Consider the following 27,757-nt stretch of genomic DNA (forward strand, 5'->3'; position numbering starts at 1 on the left):
AAGTAGATACAAGAGACTAAACGGGCAGCTTTTGTCTGGAGGTGAGATGGGAAGGCAGAGAGGGTTAGGAGCTGGTTGAATGGACATGGGGAATCGGGTGGAAAGGAGGAGTGCGCTGTCACAGTATGGGGAGAGCAATCAGGGTCACATAACAATGTATGTATAAATTTTTGTATGGGAAAAAATTAAAAAATACAAAAAAATAAATAAAATAGTTGCTCCATCAGGAACAAGAGGATGATTGGCTGTGGTAAGAATTCTCACAGTGGCAAGGTGACTATATCTTTGCATTAAAAGGATAACTCAGTTGATATTTGGTATCCAGGTATTAGAGGGACTAGAAAAAAGTGGACATGGCCTTTGGGGAAACAAATATACAGAACCTTAAATTATGTACAGGAATGAGAGGTGGAAAGGGTCAGTAAGAATAAGGTAGTAGACACCTTGTTTCTGACAACTACATACTAAGTAAAAGCCCTACTCAGAGGGAAATCCACAGATTACTGTAAAGGTGATTACATTATAAATTCCATCTGCAAATTAAAAGGCTGACTTCACTGACTATGAATCAAAATTTCTAATACATTTCAAATTCTTAAATAGCTTAAGTGCATTTTTTTTTTTTTTCAAGCTGTGACTCCTTTTTGGCTGTTTAGAACTGCCAGTGCAAAAGAGGTGGACTTTGACCCATTCAAGGCAGGGAGATAGAACTAACGTTCTTGCTCCTCACCCCCTGCTCCCTCCTCCACCACTGCCACCCTGTAAAACTGAAACATTTGAAGAACTGAACTCCTAAAAAAAGAATGGACCAGAAAATATCATTCTACCGACAGGAAGAAGACAAGGCAGTTTGTCTGTCTCAGCTGGTCTCTGGGTGGCAAAATCACCTTTGAGAATTCATATATACAACAGGCCTCATTTAACTTATGTTTAAGGCCTCAATTTACATAATTTGCATGGTTTGGGAACCCCAAAGTCCTGAACTTAGCATAAAAGTGACCACCATATATCGCTAGGGCACTTGTTATTGTTGTGTGCCTTTGAGTTGATTCTGACTCACAGCAACCCTATATGACACAGCAGAACTGCCCCATAGGGTTTCCGACGCTGTAATCTTTATGGAAGCCGATTGCCAGGTCTTTTCTCCCTAGGACACTTAAACCAAAAAAACCAACCTGTTGCGTTGATCTTGACTCACAGCGACCTTACAGGACAGAGTAGAACTGCTGCATAGGGTTTCCAAGGAGGGGCTGGTGGATTTGAACTACTGACCATTTGGTTAACAGCTGAGTTCTTAACCACTATGCAACCAGGGCTTCAAAAATTCAGTAGATACCTTAAACAGTAGGCTGACACACCTGAAGAGGGAGATGTAGCAAATTGGTAGATTACTTATAGTGTAATATAAAGAGAAAAATGAGATGGAAAATATGAGAGATTTAGAATATGGAAAATAGAATGATCAAGTATAAGATAGATCTAATAGTAGTTCCTGAAAAAGAGAATTGAGAATGAACAGATAAAATATGTGAGAGATAATTCATTTAGAAATTTTCAGAATAGGTAAAAACTATACATATTTGGACCCAGGAAGCAAAATGAGTTCTTATCATGATTAAACACAATGTTGAGAAACTACAGACCACGAAAGACAAAATAATATCTTAAAGAATCCAGAGAGAAATAGATTAGCCACAAAGAAATAAACATTACAGCAGATTCTTAATTCTCAACAGCAACAATATAAGTTGAAAGATGATGAAATAAAGTCTTCAAAGTACAGAGATGAAATAAATATCTAACATTTAATTCTGCAGCCAGTTAAACAATTATCCAAAGGACAAATTAAAGACATTGTCAAACAACATCTAAGAACATGTGCTACTTTTGCTGCTGGAAAAAAACCTACTGAAGGATATACTTCAGGAATAAGGGCATAAAACCAAAAAGGAAGGAATAATGTACAAAAAATTTGTAAACATACAGGTAAATCTAAACAAGTATGGTGATTGCTAATCAGCGAATATAAAAATAAGTTAGGGAGGAGACTTCCATTAATGATGACATGAAGAGGTTAGCAATTTATTTCTGAAATTAAAGAAAAATATATAAAACTGGATAAAATAATAAAAGATAACCATTTCAGGACCTGCAAAGTGACAAAGGCAGACATCAAATTGAGAAGTTTTACTCCTGATTTGCTAGAGTTCTGGGTAGGAAGAGTAGGAGTCTGAGACTTTCCTACATAGGGTTGCTCTCATCCCCATGCCCAGCTCAGTTGGGAAAAACTATAGTTTTATCAGCACGCAGATAGACATGAAAACTAGCAGCTTTCCTGCCAGAGGGGGTGGATTTGATTTGGGGAAAAGGGAGAAAACCTTCTTTGCTGGCTAAAAGTAGCAGAAAGGTTTGGGAATGAACACAGAAAAATTACAGCTTTGCTAGTCTGAGGTTGCAGTCCTGGTTAGGGAAGTGGTAGACCAGCCAAAAACTTAAACGGAAGATCTGGAAATGAGGGAGCCATAAAAGGGTTGAGATAAGTTCTCCACATATTCATGGATAATTGGAAAGCATGCACAAGCAAGGAAGACTCATGAGAGTATGGCAAATACAGTAAAAATGCAGAGAGACTGAAAGACTTGAGAACTGGCTGTAACTTTGAATGCATTCCTCAACACTCCCCCCTCCACACCCAGGGTCACATGGCAAAGGGTGGAAGCATTACAGGCTTGGACACAAACTCTCACCAAATCATTAGGTGACTTCTAAGCTATGCAGGCACAGGGAAAACCTTAGGAAGGCAGGATTAAAAAAATAAAATGAAATAAAAAACTGATAAGAAACATTAACTGCTGCTAACCATGGGGCAGACAGATTCTACAGTTTGAGTACAGTAAATTATATTACAATAAAAACAAAACAAAACAAAACTCAAAAAACCAAAACCAAAACTGAATCCGGAGTTGCTATAATGTGTAATTTAAATGTCTAGTTTTCAAACAAAAATTACCAGACACGCAAAGAAACAAGAAAATATGACCCATATTCAGCAAAACAAGAAGTCAATTGAACTGCTTGGTTCCAGCCGTTGGATTTACAAAGTTCTCAAAGAAGCTATTATAAATATGTTTAAAGAATTAGAGAAAAGTATGACAATAATGTGTTACCTGTCATGGATTGAATTGTGTCCTCCCAAAAATATGTGCAACAATTTGGCTGGGCGATGATTCCCAGTATTGTGTGATTGTAATTTTATGTTATAGAGGATTGGGGTGGGATTATAACACCCTAAGGTCACATCCCTGATCCAATGTAAAAGCAGTTTTCTTGTGGTGTGGCCTGCACCACGTTTTATCTTACAAGAGATAAAAGGAAAGGGAAGCAAGCAGAGAGTTGGGGAACTCATACCATCAAGAAAGCAGTGCCGGGAGCACAGCACTTCCTTTGGACCCAGAGTCCCTGCGTGGAGAAGCTCCTAGTCCAGGGAGAGATTGATGAGAAGGCTGACAAAGAGAGAAAGCCTTTCCCTGGAGCTGATGCCCTGAATTTGGACTTTTAGCCTACTTTCTGTGAAGAAATAAATTTCTCTTTGTTAAAGCCATCCACCTGTGGTATTTCCGTTAAAGCATCACTAGATGACCAAGACACCACCTGGTAGAAAATATCCATAAAGAGATGGAATTTATTTTTAAATGGAAATTCTGGAACTGGAAAGTATAATAATTAAAATAAAAATTCACAAAAGAGGCTCAACAACATATTTCAGCTTGCAAGTATAACACATAAGAATCAGCAAACTTGACATTAGATTAAAACAGACGAATCAATCTGAAGAACAAAAAAAAGAAAAACAAAAAGAATGAATAAAAATGAACAGAGCCTCAGAAACCTATGGGATATCATCTAGAGTACCAACACATGCATAATGTGAGTCCTAGGAGGAAACGAGAGAAACAAAGGGGCAGAAAAATACTTGAGAATATAATGGTAGAAGATTCCCTAAATTTAATGAAAAACATTAACCTACTGATACAAGAAGCTCAACAAATCCCAACTGGAATAAACACACAGAGATGCACAACTACAGACATCATTGTCAAACTGATGAAAACCAAAGACAAACAGAAAATCTTGGGAGCAATAGAAACGACTCATCACATACAGGGAAATAATAATACAATTAACAGCAGCATTCTTATTGGAAACAATGGAGGCCAGAAGGGAGTGGAGTGACATATTGAAAATGCAGAAATAATAACTGTCAATCAAGAATTCTATATCCAGTAAAACTAAGCTAAAAAAAGAAGCTAAAATAAAGACATTTCCAGATAAATACAAATGGAGATAATTCATCCTCTCTAAAAACATCTGAAGAAAATGCTTTAAGTTGAAGGGAAATGATAGCAGATGGTAACCTGGATCCACAGGAAGGAATAAAAGGCACCAGAAATGGTAAATATATCAGTAAATATAAAAGATTGTGCATATATTTTCTCATTTCTTCTCTTAATTGCTTCAAAAAGCCTAAGACTGTTATAGCTTGATAACAATAGTTTTGAGTTTATAACACATAGAGGTATATTGACTCACAGTTGCTATATAATACTAAAATTAAGTCAGTATTAAACTGAAGTAATTGTGAAAAGTTGAAAATGATTATTGTAACCGCCAGTAAAACCACAAAAACAAACAAAGAAAAAACACCTAAAAAATACAGCTAAAAAATCAAGTGTAACTGAAATAGTACACTAAAAGTATTTGGTTAACAAAAGGAAGCAGTAAAGCAAGAACAGAGAAACGAATTGTCATGAGAAATATAGAAAAATGGTAGACATGTTGTTGTGAGGTGCTGAATTGAGTCAGTTCTAACTCATAGTAATCTTATGATATATCAGAACAAAATGTTGCTCAATCCTGTGCCATCTCATGATCATTGGTATGTTAAGTCCATTGTTTTGAGTTTTGTGTCAACCTATCTCATGGAGGGTTTCCCTCTTTTTTGCAGACCTCTAATTTATCAACCATGATGTCCTTTCTAGCAATGGTGTTTCCTGGTGGTGTGTCCAGAATAAGCGAGCCAAAGTCTCACCTTCCTCACCTCCAAGGGACATTCTGGATGTATTTCTTTTAAGACTCATTTGTTCATTCTCTTGGTAGTTCATGGTATATTCAACACTCTTCGCTGCCAACACCACAATTTGATTTCATCAATTCTTTTCTGTCTTCCTTTTTCATTGTCCAGCTTTCACATGCGTACAGGCAATTGAAAAGATATGCCTTGGGTTAGTGTAGTCATCAAAGGACATCTTTGCTTTTTACAACTTTAAAGAGGTCGTTTGATGTCTTGACTGCTATTTCCATGAATTCTCATTGTTGATCCAAGTAGAATGAAATCGTTGACAACTTCAATTTTTTTCTTCATTTGTCATAATGTTGTTTATTGGTCCAATTACGAGGATTTTTGTTTTCTTCACATTCAGGCATTATCCGTACTGAAGGCTGCAGTCTTTCACCTTCATCAATAAGTACTTCAAGCCGTCTTCATTTTTGGCAAGCAAGATTGTGTCATCTGCATATCACAGGTTGTTACTGAGTCCTCCCCTTATCCTGATGCTGCATTCTTCTTCATTTAGTCCACCTTCACGGATTATTTGTTCATCATACAGATTGATGATTGAAGATGAAACAATACAACCCCGTTGCACACCTTTTCCAATTTTAAACCTCGCAGTATCCCCTTGTCCCGTTTGAACAACTGACTCTTTATCTGTGTACACGTTCCACATGAGCACAATTAAATAGTCTGGAATTCCTATGCTTCAGAATATTGTCCACAATTTCTAATAATCCACAAAGTCAAATGCCTTCATGTAGTCAATAAATCACAGGTAAACAACTTTGTAGTATTCTCTGCTTTCGGCCAAGATCCATCGGACATCAGCAATGATACCCCTTGTTCCACATTCTCTTCTGAATCTGGCTTGAACTTCTGGCAGTTTCCTGTCAATCTATACCTGCAGTCATTCTTAAATTATCTTCAGCAAAATTTTGCTAGTGTGTGATATTAATGATATTGTTGGATAATTTCTGCATTTCGTCTGATCACCTTTCTTTGGAATGGGCACAAATACAGATTTCTTCCAGGTGATTGGCCAGGTAGTTGTCTTCCAAATTTCTTAACATAGACAAGTAAGCACTTCTAATGTTGCATTTGTTTGGTGAAGCATCTCAATTGGTATTCCACCAATTCCTGGAGCCTTATTTTTAGCCAGTGGCTTCAGGGCAGCTTGAATTTCCTTTAGTATTAGAAGTTCATGATCATATGCTACTTCCTGAAATGGATAAACATCAACCAATTCTTTTTGGTACACTGACTCTCTGTGTTTCTTCCATCTTCTTTTGATGTGTCTGTGTCATTCAAGTTTTTTGCCCATAGAATCCTTCACTAACGCAACTCAAGGCTTGAATTTTCTCTTCAGTTCTTTTAGCTTAAGAAATGCTGATCATGCACTTCTCTATCTATTTTCTTTCTTTTATTTTATTGTACTTCAGATGAAGGTTTACAGAGCAAATTCATTTCTCATTAAACAATTAATACATATATTGTTTTGTACCATTGGTTGCCAATCCCATGACATGTCAACACTCTCCCCTTCTCGACCTTGGGTTTCCCATTACCAGCTTTCCAGTTCCCTCCTGCCTTCTCATCCTTGCCTTTGAGCTGGTGTGCCCATTTAGTCTCATTTTGTTTTATGGGCCTGTCCAATCTTTGGCTGAAGGTGAACTTCAGGAATGACTTCAGTACTGAGTTAAAAGGGTGTTTGAGGGCCATACCCTCAGAGTTTCTCCAGTCTCTGTCAGACCAGTAAGTCTGGTCTTTTCTTTTTGTGAATTAGAATTTTGTTCTACATTTGCCTCCAGCTCTGTCTGGGACCTTCTATTGTGATCCCTGTTAGAGAAGTCAGTGGTGGTTGCTGGGCACCAACTAGTTGTACTGGACTCAGTCTGGTGGAAGCTGTGGTAGTTGTGGTCCATTAGTCCTTTGGACTAATCTTTCCTTGTGTCTTTGGTTTTCTTCATTCTCCCTTGCTCCAGATGGGGTGAGACCAGTGGAGTATCTTAGATGGTGGCTCACAACTTGCTCTTCTCTTGGTGGTGCAAACAGTTAACATGCTTGGCTGCTAACTGAAGTTTGGCAACAGAGGTGCCTCAGAAGAAAGGTCTGGCAATCTACTTTTGAAAAATCAGGCTCTGAAAACCCTATGGAACACAGTTCTACTCTGTTGCCTTGAGTAGGAATGACATGATAGCAACCGGTTTTAACTTGATTGGTGAGAATCTCATATATATTGAGCCATATCCATGAACTAATGAAAAGGATTTTTTTTTTTCACCTAAAAAGCAAGAAACCCACTTCTCTCTCCATTTTCCATGACCTGGATTAGTAAACTGTTCAATCCTCATTTCTTATTCCTATTGGTAAACATGCTGCTCAGGACCTCTGTAAAAGGCAAGCCTGGCAACCCACTTGTTTTCTCTACTGTCTGGTAAACTCCAGTCTGCTAATGGTTGTGTTTGTGAGGCAAGTCCTTCCTTATAGTTGGCTGACTACACAAAGTTTGCTCTGAAGAATCAACTCTCCATACAGTCAGGGTTCATGGCCTATGGAGAACCATGGTCTTTATTTCGGCTTGCCAAGGAGGCTTTTACTTGGGGGAAAGTATTGGGTCTCCATTAATGAAGCTGATCTTTTCCTCCCCATGGAATCTCTAGGTGGTGCAAATAATTAATGTGCTTGAAAGTCTGGAGGTTTGGGTTCACCCAGAGGTGCCTTGGAAGAAGAAAGGCCTGGAGCTCTACTTTCAAAAATCAACCATTGAAAATCTTATGGAACACAGCCCTACTCCGACACACATGGGGTCAACATGAGTTGGAATCGACTCACTGGCAACTGGTTTGTTTTTTTATCTATTCTCCACTGATTGCAACCCAGAGGAATAGAGATATTATTTTTGAACTCTAAACTTTCAAGATTGTTTATGTCATAAAACTGAAAATATAATTTTAATGGAGAAATTCTGGCCCCAAGATTATTGGAAAATCATAATTTGATGTATAACAAAGCTTTTCCTTCATTTATTTAAAGGAAAAACAACTTCACGAAAATGCCAATTTTATTTAAGTAAGCTAAAAACAAGCAAACAAAAAGGAATAATAGCCTAAAACCTAAACCTATTGGCCTAGAATATCTATTCTTTGGGACTAGGCAAACCACCACCCAACATAATTGCAATTAAAAGTGATGACACTGGGGAGACGGCCCAAGATGGCAGCTTAGTCTCACACACCTTGCCATCCCCCTGCAGCAAAGAACTGAGAAAATAAGTGAAACAGAAACAGATGACAATCTGGACATCCAGAACAGCAAATGGAAGGATGAAGAATTAGATCAAACACCAAAGGGAAGGAAAAACTGAATGAAAACACTGAATGTGGAGGCTTACGGACTCAAGGTGCCCTACCAGGTGGCCTGGCCCAGCATAGCCATCTTGACACAAAGTGAGATCATTCTCAGGTGAAGAGTACAAGAAGGCAACTTCACAGAATCGCCATTGGGAGACAGAGATACTGGGTAAACAAACCAGAAGCAAAGCAAGGTGAACAGAGCATAAACTAGATTTAAGGAAGGAAAGTGCAGGAAGGCAGGCAAGAGCCCTAGGGATCCAGGCAACCACAGAATACGGACAGAGCCAGAAGACAGGGACAGAACTACTCACCAGAGGCATTACCTGATCATTTGGACAGGTGGCACTGGCGGAGTGGAGGATCCTTGGAGTGGCAGTTACAGATCCCTCACCTCACCAGACTCTGGAAAGCCCTCCACCCTAGCATTTGATTGGGCCTGGGTGCTGATCACTGGCTACCTCTGTGCAGAGTGCCCTGGTGCCCATGCCAGAGACTGGAGGAACACACTCCACACTTCCTCCCTACCCTCCCTCGCAGTGACCAGTGGTGAGTCCCCCTCAGCCACCCACTGATCTAGGGCATGCACACTCCCATGCCAATGGAACTGCTACTGGAGACTTGTGCCTGCCTGCCTCAGCTCATTCCTGGGCAGTCACGCCTGCTGGGGACTTGGGGTGCATGGGGCATGCTCACACACTGTTGGACCTGCAAATGTAGGCTTGTGCTCACTTACACCGACGATGCCTGCACCGCCCTGCCCACCCAACAACTGGTAGTGTGAGTTCCCATGCCACCCACCTAGTGACCAGTGACCCACGCACCCTTGTCCTCATCACCCAGCAACCAGCTGTGTGCACACAGAGCACACAACCCAGTAACCAGCAAGAATGCTGCCTGCATCCATGCCCAGGTGTCTGGCTGGACAGACACATCACCTCACCAGCAACACCAGTCACATCCCAACAGGCTTCAGTTACACCACTGCTAAACAATGAACAGGAGATCCTAGTGCCATCAGCTAATGTCTACCAGCTACAACACCACACATCTCACATCCAAACAGTTCCTGCAGGCCATGTGCACTTGCAATGAAACTCCTTGATACCTCACCACCTACTAAGCCATCAATTCTTCCACACACAGTGGACCTACCCTATTCAATTGGGTACCACTCCCTCACAATAGATATGGAGAAGTCCTGCCGTAATCTCTAGAGAATGCACTAATTGCTAGCACCAAACTTAATGCCTCGGAGACAGGAGACAATAACAAATCATATGAAGAAACAGGATAAGATGGCTCAAACAAGTGAGCAAAATAAAGGAAGGACACAGAAGTAGAACTGAATCAATGGAAGGAAGAATCAGTGAAATAGAGGACAAATCCCTTAATGCTAATTTGTATGAGGAATGCTCAGAAAAAAGAATGAAGAAAAATGAAGAAAGCCTAAGAGTTATGTGGAACACTATCAAGAGGAATCTTTTTACATGTAACTGGAATTTCAGAATAGGAGGGGAAAAAAAAAAGCACAGAGGGAATTGTGGAAGATTTATTGGCAGAAAACTTCTCTAATATTAACGAACCCCAATCAGTATAGACCACAAAAGAAACTCACCAAGACATAGCATAATCAAATTTACCAAAACCAAAGACAAAGAAAGAATTCTGAGAGCAGCTCAAGAAAAACAAGATATCACCTACAAAGGGGAACCAATAAAACTAAGTTCTGATTTATTGTCAAAAACAACGCAGATGAGAAGGCAACAGGATGACACGTATAAAACCCTGAAAAAAAACTGTCAACCAAGAATCATACATCCAGCAAAACTGTCTTTCAAATATGATGGTTAAACTAGAACATTCCCAAATGAACAGAAATTAAGAGAATTTGTAAAAACCAGAACAACCTAGCAAGAAATATTAAAAGCAGTCCTTCACACAGAGAACCAACAACATCAGACAATAACCTGAGATGAAGATACACAATAGCATCACTGAGATAGCAATCCAGATAAAGAACTTTCAAAAGCAAAATGAAGCTGCAAAACAGAAAACAGGGAAACAGAGATGTAAATCTGTAAATGCCAACAACTTCAAAACAAAAAGGGGAAATAAATGGTGTAGTTACAGAACTTCCATATGGAGAGGAAGTCAAGGCCATATCAAGATATAACAGACTGTTACAAGTTTAGGAAGATAAGGGTAATTTTAAGAGTAACCACAAAATAATAAATCTATTCACAAAAATAAGGAAGAAGAAAATCAAAAAGGCTCAGCAAACACAAAATCAACAATAACAAAGGAAATGAAAAGAAAATCCATGAACAAAAAGAACTCAGCACAGAAAATTAAGCAGAACAAAGAAACCGTTAACATTACCAAAAAAAAAAAAAGTATAACAAAATGGCAGCCATAAATTCATAATTATCAATAATCACACTGAATGTAAATAGTTTAAATGTACCAGTCAAGAGACAGACAGTGGCAGAATGGATTAAAAAAAAACATGACCCAACAATATATGTTACCTACAAATGACACACCATAGAAACAAAGACATAAATAGTTGAAAAATCAAAAGATGGAAGAAAATGTATCAAGCAAACAGTAATCAAAAAAGAGCAGAAGTGGCAATAACCTCTGATAAAATAGACTTTAAGTCAAAATCCATTATAAGAGACAAGGAAGGTCATTATATACTGATTAAAGTGTCAATCCACCAACAGAACATAACCATAGTAAATATTTATGCACCAAACAACGGAACTCCATAATTCATAAAACAAACTCTAACAGAATTGAAAAGAGAAATAGTTCTACAACAACAGTAGAAGACTTTAACATACCACTTTTGATGATGGACAGAACAACTAGAAAGAAACTCAACAAGGATACAGAAAATCTAAATAACATAACCAACTTGACCTCATAGACATATACAGAGCACCCCAGCCAAGAGCACACGGTACACATTCTTCTCCAATGCATATGGATCATTCTCCATAATAACCCGTATTTTAGGCCACAAAGTAAACCTCAATAAATTAAAAAAAAATTGAAAACATACAAAGCATCTTCTCTGATCATAATACTTTAAAACTAGAAATCAATAACTGAAAGAACACGGGAAAAAATACTTACATGGAAACTGAATAATATCTTATTTAAAAACTACTGGAAAATAGAAGAAATTAAGAATAAAATTAAAAAATTCCTAGAATCAAATAAGAATGAAAACACACTGCACCAAAACCTTTGGGACACAGCAAAAGCAGTGCTCAGAGGAGAATTTATAGCATAAATGTACACAAAAAAAAAAGAAGAAAGGGCCAAACTCAATAGCATAAGCCTGCAACTCGAACAAAAAGAAAGGGAGCAGCAAAAGAAGTCCATAGTCACTAGAAGAAAGGAAATTATAAAGATCAGAGCAGAAATAAACAAATTAGAAAACATAAAAACAACAGAAAGAATAAGACTAGAAGTTTGCTCTTTGAGAGGATCAATAAAATTAACAAAGAGCTGGCTAAATTGACAAAGGAAAAAAGGGAGAAGATTCAAACAACCAAAATAAAAAATGACATGGGTGACATTACAACAGAACCAACTAAGATAAAAAAGATGGTAAAAAATTATGAAAAATTATACTCCAACAAATTTGAAAACCTGGAAGAAATGGACAAATTTCTAGAAACACACTACCTACCTAAATTAACACATATAGAGGTAGAAAATTTGAAAAGACCCATAACAAAAGAAGAAATGAAAGAGGTCATAAAAACAAAAAACTCCAAACAACAAAAAAGCCTAGCCAAGATGGCTTCACTGGAGAATTCTACCAAACATTCAGAGAAGAGTTGACACCAATTCTACTCAAACTATCCCAGAACACAGAAAAGGAAGGATACTCTCTAGTTCATTCTATGAAGTTGGCACAATCCTGATACCAAAGTCAAGCAAAGACACCTCTAAAAAATAAAATTACAGACTAATATCCTTCCTGAATACAGACGCAAAAATTCTCAACAAAATTCTAGCCAACAGAATTCAACAGCATATAAAAATAAAAAAAAAAATTATGATCAAGTGGGATTCATACCAGGGATGCAAGAGATGGTTCAACATTAGAAATTCAATCAATATATAATTCAACACATAAATAAAACAATCTCAATCAATACAGAAAACGCATTTGATAAAATCCAATACTTTTCCTGATAAAAACTCTCAGCAAAATAGGAATAGAAGGGAAATTCCCCAACATAATTAGAGACATACATGCAAAAACAACAGCCAACATTACTCTCAAAGGAGAAAGATTGAGAGCGTTCTCCTTGAGAACGGGAAGGAGACAAGAGTGCCCTTTATCACCACTCTTATTCAATATTGTACTGGAAGAACTAGCTAGAGCAATAGGGCAGAAAGGGAAATAAAGGGTATGCAAATTGATAAGGAAGAAGTAAAACCATCCTTACATGCAGATGATATGATCCTATACACAGAAAATACCAAAGACTGCACAAGACAGGTACTGGAACTAATAGAAGGATTCAGCAAAGTGACAGGGTACAAGATCAACACACAAAAATCAGCTGGGTTAATATGATCCAGCAATCCCACTCCTAAGGAATATATTCTAGAGAAATAAGAGCTGTCACACGAGTAGACATATGCACACCCATGTTCACTGCAGCACTGTTCACAATAGCAAAAAGATGGAAACAACCTAGACGCCCATCAAAAGATGAATGGATAAACAAGCTATGGTACATACACACAATGGAGTATTATGCAACGATAAAGAACAATGATAAATCTGAGAAGCATCTCATAACATGGATGAAACTGGATGACATTATAATGCTGAGTGAAATAAGTCAATCACAAAAGGACAAATATTGTATGAGACCACTACTGTAAAAACTCATGAAAAGGTTTACATGTTGGTTATGAGGGATGGGAGGGGTGGGATGGAAAAGCACTAAATAGACAATAGATAAGTGGTAACTTTGGAGAAGGGTAAGACAGTACACAATACTGTTGAAGTGAGCACAACTTGTACAAGGAAAAGTCATGGAAGCTCCATAGACATATCCAAACTCCCTGAGGGACTTAATTGCTGGGTGGAGGGCTGTGGGGACCATGGTCTCAGGAACATCTAGCTCACTTGGCATAACAGTTTATAAAGAAAATGTTCTACATTCTACCTGGGTGAGTAGTGTCTGGGGTCTTAAAAGCCTGTGAGCAGCCATCTAAGATACTCCACTGGTCTCACCTCTTCGGGAGCAATGGAGAATGAAGAAAACAAGATACAAGGGAAAGATCAGTCCAAAGGACTAATAGACCACAACTACCACGGCCTCCACCAGACTGAGTCCAGTACAACTTGATGGTTCCCGGCTCACCACTGACTGCTCTGACAGGGATCACAACAGAGGGTCCTGGACAGAGCTGGAGAAAAATGTAGAACAAAATTCTAACTCAGAAAAAGACCAGACTTAGTGGCCACACAGAGACTGGACAAACCCTGAGGGTATGACCCCGGACACCCTTTTAGTTCAATAATGAAGTCATTCCCGAGGTTTACCCTTCAGCCAAAGATTAGACAGCCCCATAAAACAAAATGAGACTAATGGGGCACAACAGTTCAGGGACAAGGACTAGAAGGCAGGAGGGGACAGGAAAGCTGGTAATAGGGAACCCAAGGTCGAGAATGGGTAGTGCTGACATGTTGTGGGGTTGTTAACCAATGTCATAAAACAATATGTGTACTATTTAATGAGAAACTATTTGTTCTGTAAACCTTCATCTAAACTACAAAAAAAAAAAAAAAAAAAATCAGCTGGGTTACCCTACACTAACAAGGACTGTGAAAAGAAAATAAAACAATATCATTTACAATAATCCCCAAAAGGATAAAATACCTAGGAATAAACCTAGCCAGGGACATAAAAGACTTATACAAGGAAAACTATAAAACGCTACTGCAAGAAACTAAAAGATCTACACAAATGGAAAAACATTCCATGCTCATGGATTGAAAGATATAACACTGTGAAAACATCAATACTACCAAAAGCAATCTATAGATATAATGCTATTCTGATCCAAATCCCAACAACATTTTTTAATGAAATAAAAAACTAATCTCCAACTTTATATGGAAAGAAAGGAGGCCCTGAACAACTAAAGCAATACTGAAGAAGAAGAACTAAGTAGAAGGCCTCACACTTCTCTATCTCAAAACTTACTATATAGCCACAATAATCAAAACAGCCTGGTACTGGTACAATGACAGACACATAGATCAATGGAATAGAATTGAGAACCCAGAAGTAAACCCATCCACCTATGGGCAGCTGATCTTTAATAAAGGCTCGAAGTCCAGTGGGGGAAGAAACAGTCTCTTTAACAAATGGTGCCGGCAAAATTGGATATCCAAATGCAGAAAAATGAATCAGGATCCATACCTCACACCATGCACAAAAAATAACTTGAAATAGCGCAAAGACCTAAATGTTAGAGCTAAAACTATAAAGTTCATGGAAGATAATAAAGGGTTTAAATTAGGGGACCTAGTCTTTGACATAAATAGCCTATCAAACAAAACTAAAAATGCACAAACAAGAGAAGATAAATTAGATAACTGGGACTTCCTAAAAATTAAATACTTACGCTCATTGTCTTAGTTATCTAGTGCTACTATAACAGAAATACCACAAGTGGATGGCTTTAAAAGAGATTTATTCTCTCACAGTCTAGTAGGCTAGAAGTCCAAAATCAGGGTGCCAGCTCTAGGGGGAGGCTTTCTCTCTCTGTCAGTTCTGGGGGAAGGTCCTTGTTATCAATCTTACCCTGGTCGAGGAGCTTCTCAGTGCAGGAACCTTGAGTTCAAAGGATGTTATTTGCTCCCGGTGCTTTCTTGGTGGCACGAGGTCCCAGAAAGGGGCTGTAGTGCTGCAGCTGTTCACTTTCGAGTGGTGCCTGAATATCACGCAGAACTTTCTGTAAACCAAGCACAAGTTTTCTCTTCCTCAGTCAAGTGATCATAAGGAACTCTCCATGAAGCCATAGGTGCTGACTGGGAGATAGAAGGTAGTGTGGCAGAAGTGGAGACCATGGGAATTTGGGCTACTTCCTCATGCAACATACTTGCGCCTTCAGGTTCTGCTTGGGTCCCATCTCGAATATTCCACTTCCATTTAATGATGGAGTGCTGCTGTGCACATCCAACTTTATGACTCTGTGGATCAGACACACCCAGTTCATGACAGGCAGCTCAGGCCACATGGTGACTTGGTGTCCCATGGTTAATCGTTTAGTCTCTGTTAAGGCCCAGTAACAAGCCAAAAGCTGTTTCTCAAAAGAAGAGTAGTTATCTGCAGAGGACGGCAGAGCTTTGCTCCAAAATCCTAAGGGTCTGTGCTGTGATTCAGCAATAGTGGCCTGCCAGAGACTCCAAACAGCATCTCTATCTGCCACTGACACTTCAAGCACCATTGGGTAAGCCGGATCATGTGGCCCAAGTGGCAGAGTGGCTTGCACAGCAGCCTGAACCTGTTGCAGAGCCTTCTCTTGTTCTGGTCCCCACTCAAAAGTAGCAGCTTTTCAGGTCACTTGATAAATATGCTGGAGTAGCACACCCAAATAAGGAATATGTTGCCTCCAAAATCCAAAGAGGCCCACTAGGCATTGTGCCTCCTTTTTAGCTGTGGGAGGAGCCAGATGAAATAACTTATCCTTCACTTTAGAAAGAATGTCTCGACATGCCCCATACCACTAGCAATTTCACTGAGGCAGAAGGTGCCTGAATTTTTGTAGGATTAATTTCCTACCCTCTAGCATGCAAATGTTTTACTAATAAGTCCAGAGTCATTGCCACTTCTTCCTTACTAGGTCCAATCAGCATAATGTCATCAATGTAATGGACCAGTGTGATGTCTTGTGGAAGGGAAAGACTATCAAGGTCCCTGTGGACTAAATTATGACATAGGGCTGCAGAGTTGATGTAGCCCTGAGGTAGGCAGCTGAAGGTGTATTGCTGGCCTTGCCAGCTGAAGACAAACTGATTCTTATCATACTTTGAAACAGGTATGGAGAAGAAGGCATTAGCCAGATAAATAGCTGCATACCAGTTACCAGGAGATGTGTTAATTTGCTCAAGCAACGAAAATACATCTGGAACAGCAGCTGCAATTGGAGTCACCACCTGGTTAAGTTTTCAATAATCCACTGTCATTCTCCAGATCCATCTGTTTTTTGCACAGGCCAAATAGGCGAGTTGAATGGGGATGTGGTGGGAATCACCACCCCTGCATCCTTCAAGTCCTTGATGGTGGCAGTAATCTCTTCAATCTCTCCAGGAATGCGGTATTGATTTCGGTTTACTATTTTCCTAGGTAGGGGCAGTTCTAATGGCTTCCACTTAGCTTTTCCTACCATAATAGCTCTTACTCCATTTGTCAGGGATCCAATGTGGGGGTTCTTCCAGTTGCTGAGTATATCTATTCCAATTATGCATTCTGGAACTGGGGAAATCACTACAGGATGGGTTCAGGGTCTCACTGGACCTACTGTAAGATGGACATGACTAAGACTCCATTAATAACCTGACTTATATATGCCCCTACTCTGACTGATGGGCCACAGTGACGTTTTGGGTCTCCTGGAATTAGTGTCAGTTCAGAGCCTGTATCCAGCAATCCCTGAAAAGTCTGATTATTTCCCTTCCCCAATGAACAGTCACTCTCGTAAAAGGCCATAGATCCCTTTGGGGAAGGCTGGAAGAAAGATTAACAGTAAAAAATTTTGGCAGTGTATTGGAGTCCTTCCTCAAGGGGATCTGGCCTCCCCTTCATTCAAGGGGTTGTGGGTCTTTAAACTCTCTCAAATCTGCGAACTGATTGAGGGGCCGTGACTCTATTCTGGTGATTCGAGCTAGACTGCTATTCACTTGACCTAAAATTCATCTGCTTGTACAAGTCAAGTAAATATTTATTATATTTCCTGTCTCTTTCACTCCTAGGGACACCATGACTAAGTAGCCAATGCCGTAAGTCCTTACGAGTCAGACTATTCTGATTACTGCTTTGACTCCACTGTCTATTATGGTAACCACACCCACTTTGTCTTTGTCGATTGAGTGCTGCCACTTGGCCCCTACTACCATGGGGCCCAATCAGCCCCACTGTAGTTAGGTGTCTTAATTCAGTTAGGGCAGTTCCCACTGTCAAATCCAACTTACATAAAATAGCAATCACAGCAGTCTTCAAGGATGCTGGGGTTCCCTTCACAAATTTGTTCCTCATGGTTATGATCAAAGGTGTGTCCTCTGGGTACTCCATGTGTGGGTCTATGGGTATAACCTGATAAATCCACTCTAGCATGCCAGTTTCCCTAAGTGTTTGGATACGTCCTTCTACAGTATATCAAGGCAGGTCTGGTACTTCAATTTGATTTAGTGTAGGCTACTGTGTAATCCATGTTTTAGAGGCCCAACCAAATAAACTATTAGATCCTTTACTAACTTCTCGAGCTGAAACACTGAATGAAGACTCTGTGCTTAGTGGGCCCATATCAATAAGCTCAGACTGATTCATCTTTATGTTCCTTGCACAATTATCACACACTCTTAATAGCCATCCCCACACATATTCCCCAGGTTTCTTTTTGTACACGTTAGAAAGGTCAAGCAGTTCTTTTGCAGTGTAGTGTATCTCCTCCTGGGTCACACTTTGTATTTTACCTTTTGGGGCTCACTGGGACTTAGGTCTAGTTACAGGTCTAGATATGGGGGTAGTTCTACTCTGTCCAATAGGGTCGCTATGAGTCTGAATCAATTTGATGGCAATGGGATAGGTCTAGAAGCCAAAAATTGACAGTGGGGAAATGTTTTGAGAACATTCAGCACTGCTTTGTAAAGTATCTGCCTCAGGTGATGCTGTAGGAAATGACTCAGACAAAGGCTCTTTAGACACAGCTGGGTTAATCTCATTAGATGGGGATGGAGGGGCTAATGATTTTACTGGGGAGGGTGGTTTAGCAGACAAACATGGAGTAATTTCTTCAGATGGGAGTGAAAGGGGCTGGTTCTGTTGGCAGGAGTGATTCAACGGAACTTAGGGGCTCAGTGTCTCCAGCTTCCTGATTATCTGCCCATATGTCCCCATCCCAAGCTTCAGGATCCCATTTCTTCCCAATCAATGTCCTCACTTTAACTTCAAACACATCTTGAGGTTGGTAATTGAGTTAGCATTGTAATTTAGCCACTCTTAATAAAAGACTCTGAGTTTGGTTTTTGGCAATATCAGCTCTGTTATTATGAGAAATAGGCACAAGTGGAAACTTTGAGGTCACTTATGCAGCACTTGAGCTTTGACTCTGAGGCCCTGAGCGCATCTCTTTCTTTCACCAGTTTGTCCAGCGAAAGTAGGACCAACCAACCAGCTTCCTTATACTTCTCATTGTGACAAAGTGGTAGAAAGGTATCACACCTGCAATCACCCAAAGCCTGGCTTTTCACCAATACCTGATCTATTGGTGGTGATATTTTGCATATTTGTATTGCCACCTCACACCATGGATTAGTAGTGCCCTCTTTACTCTTGGAAGTAGAGTCATCAATATCTTTAAACCTAACTAGACTTGAGAGCCAGTTTAGAAAATTCATCCTTATAATTTTGTTTCTCTAGAACCACTCTTGGTATCAAATGTCTTAAGCTGGGTTCTCTAGAGAAGCAAAATCAATAAAGCATATAAATATATATATATATAGATTTATATCAAGAAAATGGCTCACATGGTTGTAGACGCTGGAACGTACCAAGTCCATGGATCAGGATAGAGGCTTCTCCTGATTCACGTAGCCACAGAGGCTGGTGAATCTAAGATCAGCCAGTTAGACAGCAGGGCTCTTGCTCACAGGCTGCAAAGATCGATGAATCCCTACACCAGCAGGCAAGACCGAAGGTAAGCTGCTAGCTCAAGTCCAGAGAACCAGAGGCAGGATGAAAAGGAGCCAGCTGCAGGATCCAGAGTGAGCAAAAACCCACGAGTTCTGCCAGAATGTCCACTTATACAGGCCACACCCTCAAGGAAACTCCTTTTTAACTGATTGGCTATTCACAGCAGATCTCATCATGAAGGTGATCACATTATATCAAATCCCATCATGGAAGTGATCACAACATCATGTGACTGCCAAACTACTGAGAATCGTGGCCCAGCCAAGTTGACACACAAGCTTAACCATCACCCGCTTCAAGAGACTTTACCAAGAGAGTAAAAAGACAATCTACAGACTGGGAAAAAAACCTTTGGCAAAGACATACTTGATAAGGGTCTAATCTCCAAAATACATAGAATACTCCAACAACTCAACAACAAAAAGACAAACAATCAAGTAAAAAAATGGGCCAAGGACGTGAAGAAACACTTCACCAAATAGGACATTCAGGCAGCCAGTAGATGAAAAGATGCTCATGATCATTAGCCATTAGAGAGATGTAAATCAAAACTACAATAAGATATCAACCCCCCCTTCAAAAAGGCAATGATAAAAAAAAAAAAAACAAACGAATAAATGTTGGCGAAGTTGTGGGGGGATTGGAACTTTTATACATTGCTGGTGGGATTGTAAAATGGTAAAACCACTAGGGAAAACAGTATCGTGCTTCCTCAAAAAGCTAGAAATAGAAATATTTTATGATCCAGTAATCCCACTTCTAGGTGTATATCCTAGAGATAGAAGAGCAGGGACATGAATAGACATATGCACAACCATGTTCACTGCAGCTTTATTCACAATAGCAAAAAGATGGAAACAACCTAAGTGCCCATCAATAGATGAATGAATAAACAAATTATGGTAACACATGCAATGGAATACTATGCAACCAGAAGAATAATGAAGTGTCTGTGAAACATCTTACAACACGGATGAATCTGGAAGACCTGCTGAGTGAAATAAGTCAATGACAAAAAGGCAAATATTGTATGGTACCACTAGCATAAAAATCAAGAATAGACATACATACAGAAAGCAAAGTTCCTTGATGGTTACCATTAATGAGAGGGAGAGGAAGGGTGAATTAGTTTCTAGATAGTAACTGCTTATTACTTTTGGTGATGGGAAAGGTAAGACCAAACATGGGTGAAGTCAGCACAACCTGATCAAGTTAAATACACTAAGAAGTACAGGATAAAAAGGGCCTATTTTGGTAAAGGCTATAACATATATAATTTTGAAACAACAGTAATAACAACCAAAAAAACAAATCAAAACAAAACAAGAATAATCTATAATGGCTTACATAGAGAATAGTGGTAGTAAGGCCAAGGTCAAGGACATTAGCCTCATTTAGACCAAATTTTGGCGCTCTGTTTGAAAGCGAGGCATAGATCATACTCCCATCTAATAAGCAGCAGCATGCTCTTGATCATATGGAATCCAGAGAAAGAGTATAACTACATCAGCAAAATCTGTCTGTAATGGAGAAAAAGAAGCCCTGGTGGTGCAGTGGTTAAGCACTTAGCTGCTAACCAAAAGACTGGTGGTTTGAACCCACCCAGTGGCTTCGCAGGAGAAAGATGTGGCAATCTGCTTCTGTAAAGATTTAGCTCAAAGGACTAAAGGACCACATGAACCAGAGACTCCACCAGCCTGAGACCAGAAGAACTAGATGGTGCCCGGCTAATACCAACAACCACTCTGACAGAGATCACAACAGTGTCCTGGACAGAGCAGGAGAAAAATGTAGAACAGAATTCAAATTCATAAAAAAAGACCAGATTTAATGGTCTGAGAGAGACTGCCAGAATCCCCAAAACTACAGCCTCTGGACGCTCTGCTAACCCAAAAGTGAAATCATTCCCATAATCCACTTTTCAGACAAAGATTAGACAGGCTTATAAAACAAAAAATAACACACGTGAGGAACGTGCTTCTTAGTTCAATCAAATATGCAAAATCAAATCGGCAACTCCTATCCAAAAGCGGGACAAGAAGGCAGGAAGGGACAGGAACTGGATGAATGTACACAGGGAATCTGGGGTGGAAAAGGGGGGCATGCTATCACATTGTGGGGATTGCAATGAATGTCACAAAACAATATATGTACAAATTTTTGAAAGAGAAATTAACTTGAGGTATAAAATTGCAACCAAAGCACAATTAAAAAAAAAAAGATTACAGCCTTGGAAACCCTATGGGGCAGTTCTACTCTGTCCTATAGGGTTGTTACAGTGTGTTTATGAATAGGAATCATCTCCACAGCAATCGGTTTGGTTACAGTTTTAATGGAGAAAAAAAAAGCCAATTCAAATATATATACCAATGATACTATATATACCAATCATAATATCTCAGAGTCCTGGTGGTACAGTGGTTAAGAGCTCAGCTGCTAACCAAAGAGTCAGCAGTTTGAATCCACCAGTTGCTCCTTGGAAACCCTATGGGGGCAGGTCTACTCTGCCCTATAGGGTCACTATGAGTTGGAATCAACGGCCAATGGGTTTGGTTTTTGATAATATCTAAGGATTCTATTATCTGTATATATTAAAATAAATTGATGCTTTTTTGAAAAAAAAAGTGATGACATTGATTTCTGTGTGGTTAAAAATTTAGATTTTTAATTTAAATGAACTTGTGTATACTCTGGGATTGGTAAATTAAATACAATTTATAGAGAAATTGCAGCTCTACTTGCTTCTAATATCCAGAGTACACACTATTTTAGGGATTTCTTTAGCTGTGTAATTCCAGTTTCACATGATTCTATAGCACCTATCTCACGATGGGGCAGAGCGTGACTCCAAACATGTTGTAAGCCCGTCTAGAGACTGGGATTCTACACTTAGCGTATAAAGGAGCCAGTGTGAGCATAGGGTGTGCCTGTAAGAGAGAGAGACAAGACAGAGATAAGGAGAGAGATTGTAAAAGAGTACAAGAATGTACTCCCCACTCCCAAGATAGAAACATGGAAGCTATGAAAATCTTCTTTTCTTGTAAATTTCTGTAAAATTGCAAAACCAAAAACGAAAGAAAACAAAGAGGACATGGGCTGTAGAGCTAAGTTTGACGTTTCAGTGCACGGTATTTTAGAACCCCTCAATCTGCTCCTGAACAAGCTCTGCAGTCCAACCTCAGTGGATAATCTTTGGAGACCAGCACATTTCTCTCTCTTCCACAGGCCCTCGCGTTACCCCCGACACCTGCTTTACACAATCTGCTCACTAAATAGACAGGGCCAAGGGAATGCGTGTTTTTTAAAAAGTTATCCAACAATTCTTATTTCTGTTAAGACTTATGGGCAGAAATTATCTTTAAAAGAGTTCATTCACTTACACTGGTAGATGAGGCCCATTCCAGTTCAGAGGAAAGTTTGATTGAATGCCTTAATAAAACTGATGTTAATTTAAAAACAATTTATTAAATAAAAAATCAACTAATGAAATTTGCTTTCAAAAGTTTAAAGCTAGTAAGCAGTGAATAAAAAAGTAAATTTTTAAAACTTCAATTACTTATCCTTTATATTTTAATCTGATTTTTGTTCTTCATGGGATTTATACTTCTGGAGGTCAAAATCTCTCTCAAGTTTAATTACATAGAATAGCTAGAAAAAATTCAGAAATTTTTCTTTATAAATATTTGCTGGCAATGAGAGATACTTTTAAAATTTTAGTTGAAAAGCAAGCTTCATACACTTTTTTTTTACAAGGCTGCAGTAGTTTCAAAATTTGGAGTGTAATTTTCATAAAAACCCTAATATTGCCAAAAATACAATGTTCTTTCTAGCTAACATAAAATTAAATGTCAAAAATAGGTTTTAAGTAAAAATCTTTAATCAATATTGTTTTTAGTTCCAAAAATTTAACATGGAAAGGCATGGAAAATATTAAAGTAAAATATAGATTTGTCAAGCAATAATGCTTTTTTGGACTGATGCAGGAAATATTTCCTCTTTGTCCACATAGCTTGTAACAAAGCTGACTATCTAGAGTATACAAATTAAGCAGTGGCTTTGTTGTATAGTGTTTTAATAGTCATCAAATATATTTTTCATTTTTTTATCCATTTACATTTCTCATTTCACGTACCATTTGTAATAATTTTATTCAGTGTCCCTTGTGGGGGACGAGGAATATGTATCCACTGTGGTAACGTTTCCTCTTCTTTTGGCTGCACAGTTCCCTTGGCTTGTTCATGTTCACTACTGTCTCTGAGGATCTGAGGCAAAAAAAATGAAATCCTTTAAGAAATATACTTTCCATACAATTTTATAAATGTACTAAACCATCAAATATCATAATTAAATTCATATTATTACTGTCAATATGGGAAATCACACACACAAAAGAAGATTCATGCTTTATACTAATAGACATTATCTGGCATTTGGGACTGTCACAGGAGTGTATTTTGATGGGCACCTGGATTTATCTGTATGAAGCCTTTAAGTCTCTGCCATTTTCATTTACCATTTATGCAAGCTTAATAAGTGAGCCTATAGAGTAGACAAACTAATTAAAAGTGTCCTTTTTCAATCTACCTTCCAAATATAATTCACCAAAACTTATAAAATTAAAATATAACTAAATTGGAAATTATGGAAAAATAATTTTATTTGGACTCAATTCGTTTGAAAAATTATATAAATGAAAGAAAAGTGAAAAAAATATAGGTCAAACCATCAGAAATTCAAGGTTCATTGCTTCCACTCATATGTAACATATCTAGGTAGTTCATAGATGTACCTCAATCTTCCAGGTCTTTTAATGGTTGTTTGTCTAATTGTGAGACTTTGGAGGGGGGAAAAAAGAAATACTTGATTTTGGTTAATATTGAGATGCTTCCCTTAAGGTGGGAGTCCTGATGGCGCATTGGTTAAGGCACTCGACTGCTAACCAGGAGGTTGACAGTTTGAAACCACCAGAGGCTCCGCGGGAGAAAGATGTGGCAGTCTATTTCTGTAGAGATTTACAGCCTTTGGAAATGCTATCGGGTTGCCATGAGTTGGAATCGACTTGGAGGCAGTGGGTTTGGTTTGGTCCCCTAGGGTAGAGCAAAACAAAAAAGAGCAGAATAAACCCTGGAGGAGGGATCCCCAAATTTGCTTTATGGTCGCCATGATGTGTATATGTGTGTGCGCATGCACACATACACATCAACACTTTGCATGTACTGATAATATTTTGAGTGCAGTGAGAGAGAATATCACACCATCACAGGAAATCATAAAAAGGCTAGAGAGCATGGAGAAATGAAGGAAAGCGGGACGTAACATTTAATGAATAGGGAGATGGGTACCACAGCAGCTGATGCCTAAAATTAATTATGCAGCTTTTCAAGATCAAAGTTCTTCAAACGGGATCATGATTACCTGCTGGAGCTCTAGTGTAGAAAATTGGTCTGGAAAATTGGTCACTGTCCAAAATCGCTAAAGTAATGACACAAAGGTGAATTTCAATTAGGGTTAAGGGTCATACAGAGTAAAACCACATTATTTTAAATTTTATTATTTCAGAATTTATAAATTCACATAGACGAGGATGAAGTCTTCACAGATAAATAAATTTATTAGAATCAATGATGCATATTTGAAATATTTAAAAGAAAGGCTCTTCTGGTACCAAAGAAATGTAGAAACATCTATTTAAATATAGGAAAAATTGTAGTTCTAATTATGAACAATTACTATTTATTAAAACTAGACCAGTAAAAGATCTAATGATTTAATGCATATATTTAGAATAATAAACAAACCTGGGTATCTTCAAAATATACAATGCAACATTTTGATTAGATTGTCTTCACCTCTGTTAATTTGAATTATTGAGTTCTTCCTGGACGTGGCAAGAAAAAATATGCTACATTTATATTGTTACTAAAATCTGCCCTCTTTAGCTCCAAAATACTCTAGTCACCTCTTTCCAGCTGTTCCAAAAGCACTTTCTGCTCATTTCCTAAGACTCATTAAAATTAGCAATTTCAAAATTACCGCTTCTCATTTTTTAACTAGATATATAAAAGAAACTTAATAGGTAAACTTTAGAAATAAATTTTAAGGTCAGTTTGATTTTTATGTCATATAATAAGATATAGTTTTAAGTTTTTACCTGAGTAGATGTTGGGGGTAGTGTATCCTCCAAATGTTCATTTATTGATTCTGTGGTGTACATGCTAAGAGTTAAAAGAAAAAATAATTTGAAGGAAAAACAGGCTATAAGTCCACCTAAGGTCCCAGGGCGGCTCAAGGGGTTTGTGAGCAGCTGCTAACCTAAAGGATGGTGATTCGAACCCACCCAGAGGCGTCACAGAAGAAAGGCCTGGCAATCTACTTTCGTAAAGATTACAGTCAAGGAAACCCTATGGAGCAGTTCTACTCTGACACACATGGGGTTGTCATGAGTTGGAATCAAGTTGACGGCAACAAGGATTCTTTATATATATATATGTATGTATGTATGTGTATATATACATATGTATATTCATCTGAAAGTGAATATGGTTAAGTGAGATTAACTTTTAATAATTTTTATCATAAAGTTGTATCATACTCAAGTCAGATATCTTCATAGTCAAAAAAGCTCCAAATTCTCATTTTAAAACTATTAACCAAAGTCATGTATATAACTTTTAAAAACCATTATTACACAGCAATTTAACACTTCTCAATAGTTCATAATGTTGAGCCATCCCTAAACAGTGCATATCAGAAAACTCAATTCTCTATTTTATTCACTGAACTGGTATGTCTGGGACAATTTTCACTGCTAATTTACTCTATTTTCAGTCACACATCTGCATAAGAGACTCCAGGAAAATTAAAATTGAAATATTATCAACCACATTAATACCTACATCTATAAGTTACTGATACATGCTATCTTCTTATGTTGTCCATCTGAAAGGTCTATTAGGTCCAACCTTTAAACATTTATATACGGTTTTATTTTGAAAAAGAATGAACTAACTAATCAACATATAGAAAACAAAAATCCTCATAACTGGACCAATAAGCAACATCATGATAAACAGAGAAAATACTGAAGTTGTCAAGGATTTCATTTTACGTGGATCCATAATCAACGCCCATGGAAGCAGCAGTCAAAAAATCAAACAACACATTGCATTGGGCAAATCAGCTGCAAAAGACCTCTTTTTTTTTTTCTCACGCATTCTTTTTTTTTTTTTTCAGTTGTACTTGGATGAAGGTTTACAGAACTAGCTTCTCACTAAACAGTTAGTACATGTATTGTTTTATGACATTGGTTAACAACCCCATGACATGTCAGCACTCTCCCTTCTCAACCTTGGGTTCCCTATTACCAGCTTTCCTGTCCCCTCCTGCCTTCTAGTTCTTGCCCCTGGGCTGGTGTGCCCCTTTAGTCTTGTTTTGTCCTATGGGTCTGTCTAATCTTTGGCTAAAAGGTGAACCACTGGAGTTACTTCATTACTGGGCTAAAAGGGTGTCCGGGGGCCATACTCTTGGGGTTTCTCCCGTCTCTGTTAGGCCAGTAAATCTGGTCTTTTTTTGAGTTATAATTTTGTTCTACATTTTTCTCCAGCTCTGTCCAGGACCCTCTGTTGTGATCCCTGTCATAGCAGTCAGTTGTGGAAGCTGGGCACCATCTAGTTGTACTGGACTCAGTCTGGTGAAGGTTGTGGTAGTCATGGTCTATTAGTCCTCTGGACTAATCTTTCCCTTGTATCTTGTTTTCTTCGTTCTCCCTTGCTCTTGAAGGGGTGCGACCAGTGGAGTATTTTAGATGGCTGTTCACAGGCTTTTAAGACTCCAGACGCTACTCGCCAAGTAGAATGTAGAACATTTTCTTTATAAACTATCTTATGCCAATTGAGCTAGATGTTTCCTGAGATCATGGTCCCCACAGCCCTTAGTCCAGCAATTCGGTCCCTAAGGGAGTTTGGATTTGTCCATGGAGCTTCTATGACTTTACCCTGAACAAGTTGTGCTGGGTTCCCCAGTATTGTGTAGTGTCTTCACCTTCACCAAAGTAACCACTTATCTATTGTCTAGTTAGTGTTTTTCCACCCCCTCCCCTCTCCTCCCTTGTAACCATCAAAGATTGTTTTTTTTGTGTGTGTGTAAACCTTTTCATGAGTTTTTATAGTAGTGGTCTCATACAATATTTGTCCTTTTGTGATTGACTTATTTCACTCAGCATAATGCCCTCCAGGTCATCCATGTTATGAGATGCTTCGCAGATTCATTGTTCTTTATCATTGTGTAATAACTCCATTGTGCGTATGTACCATAGTTTGCTTATCCATTCA

General features: G+C 38.6%; 1 protein-coding gene across 1 annotated transcript in view; it reads right to left on the reverse strand.

Annotated features, from left to right (window-relative positions):
- The window catches only part of SLC9B1 (solute carrier family 9 member B1), a 72,293-nt gene extending 63,507 nt beyond the window's left edge, over positions 1–8,786 (reverse strand). The window contains exon 1 of the mRNA XM_023734707.1: positions 8,778–8,786. Coding sequence (XP_023590475.1) covers positions 8,778–8,786 — 9 coding nt within the window. The remainder of the gene's footprint in view (positions 1–8,777) is intronic.
- Between the last annotated feature and the right edge of the window lie 18,971 nt (positions 8,787–27,757).

Source organism: Trichechus manatus, unplaced genomic scaffold (genome assembly GCF_000243295.1).
Source record: "Trichechus manatus latirostris isolate Lorelei unplaced genomic scaffold, TriManLat1.0 scaffold00071, whole genome shotgun sequence".
Taxonomy (NCBI): domain Eukaryota; kingdom Metazoa; phylum Chordata; class Mammalia; order Sirenia; family Trichechidae; genus Trichechus; species Trichechus manatus.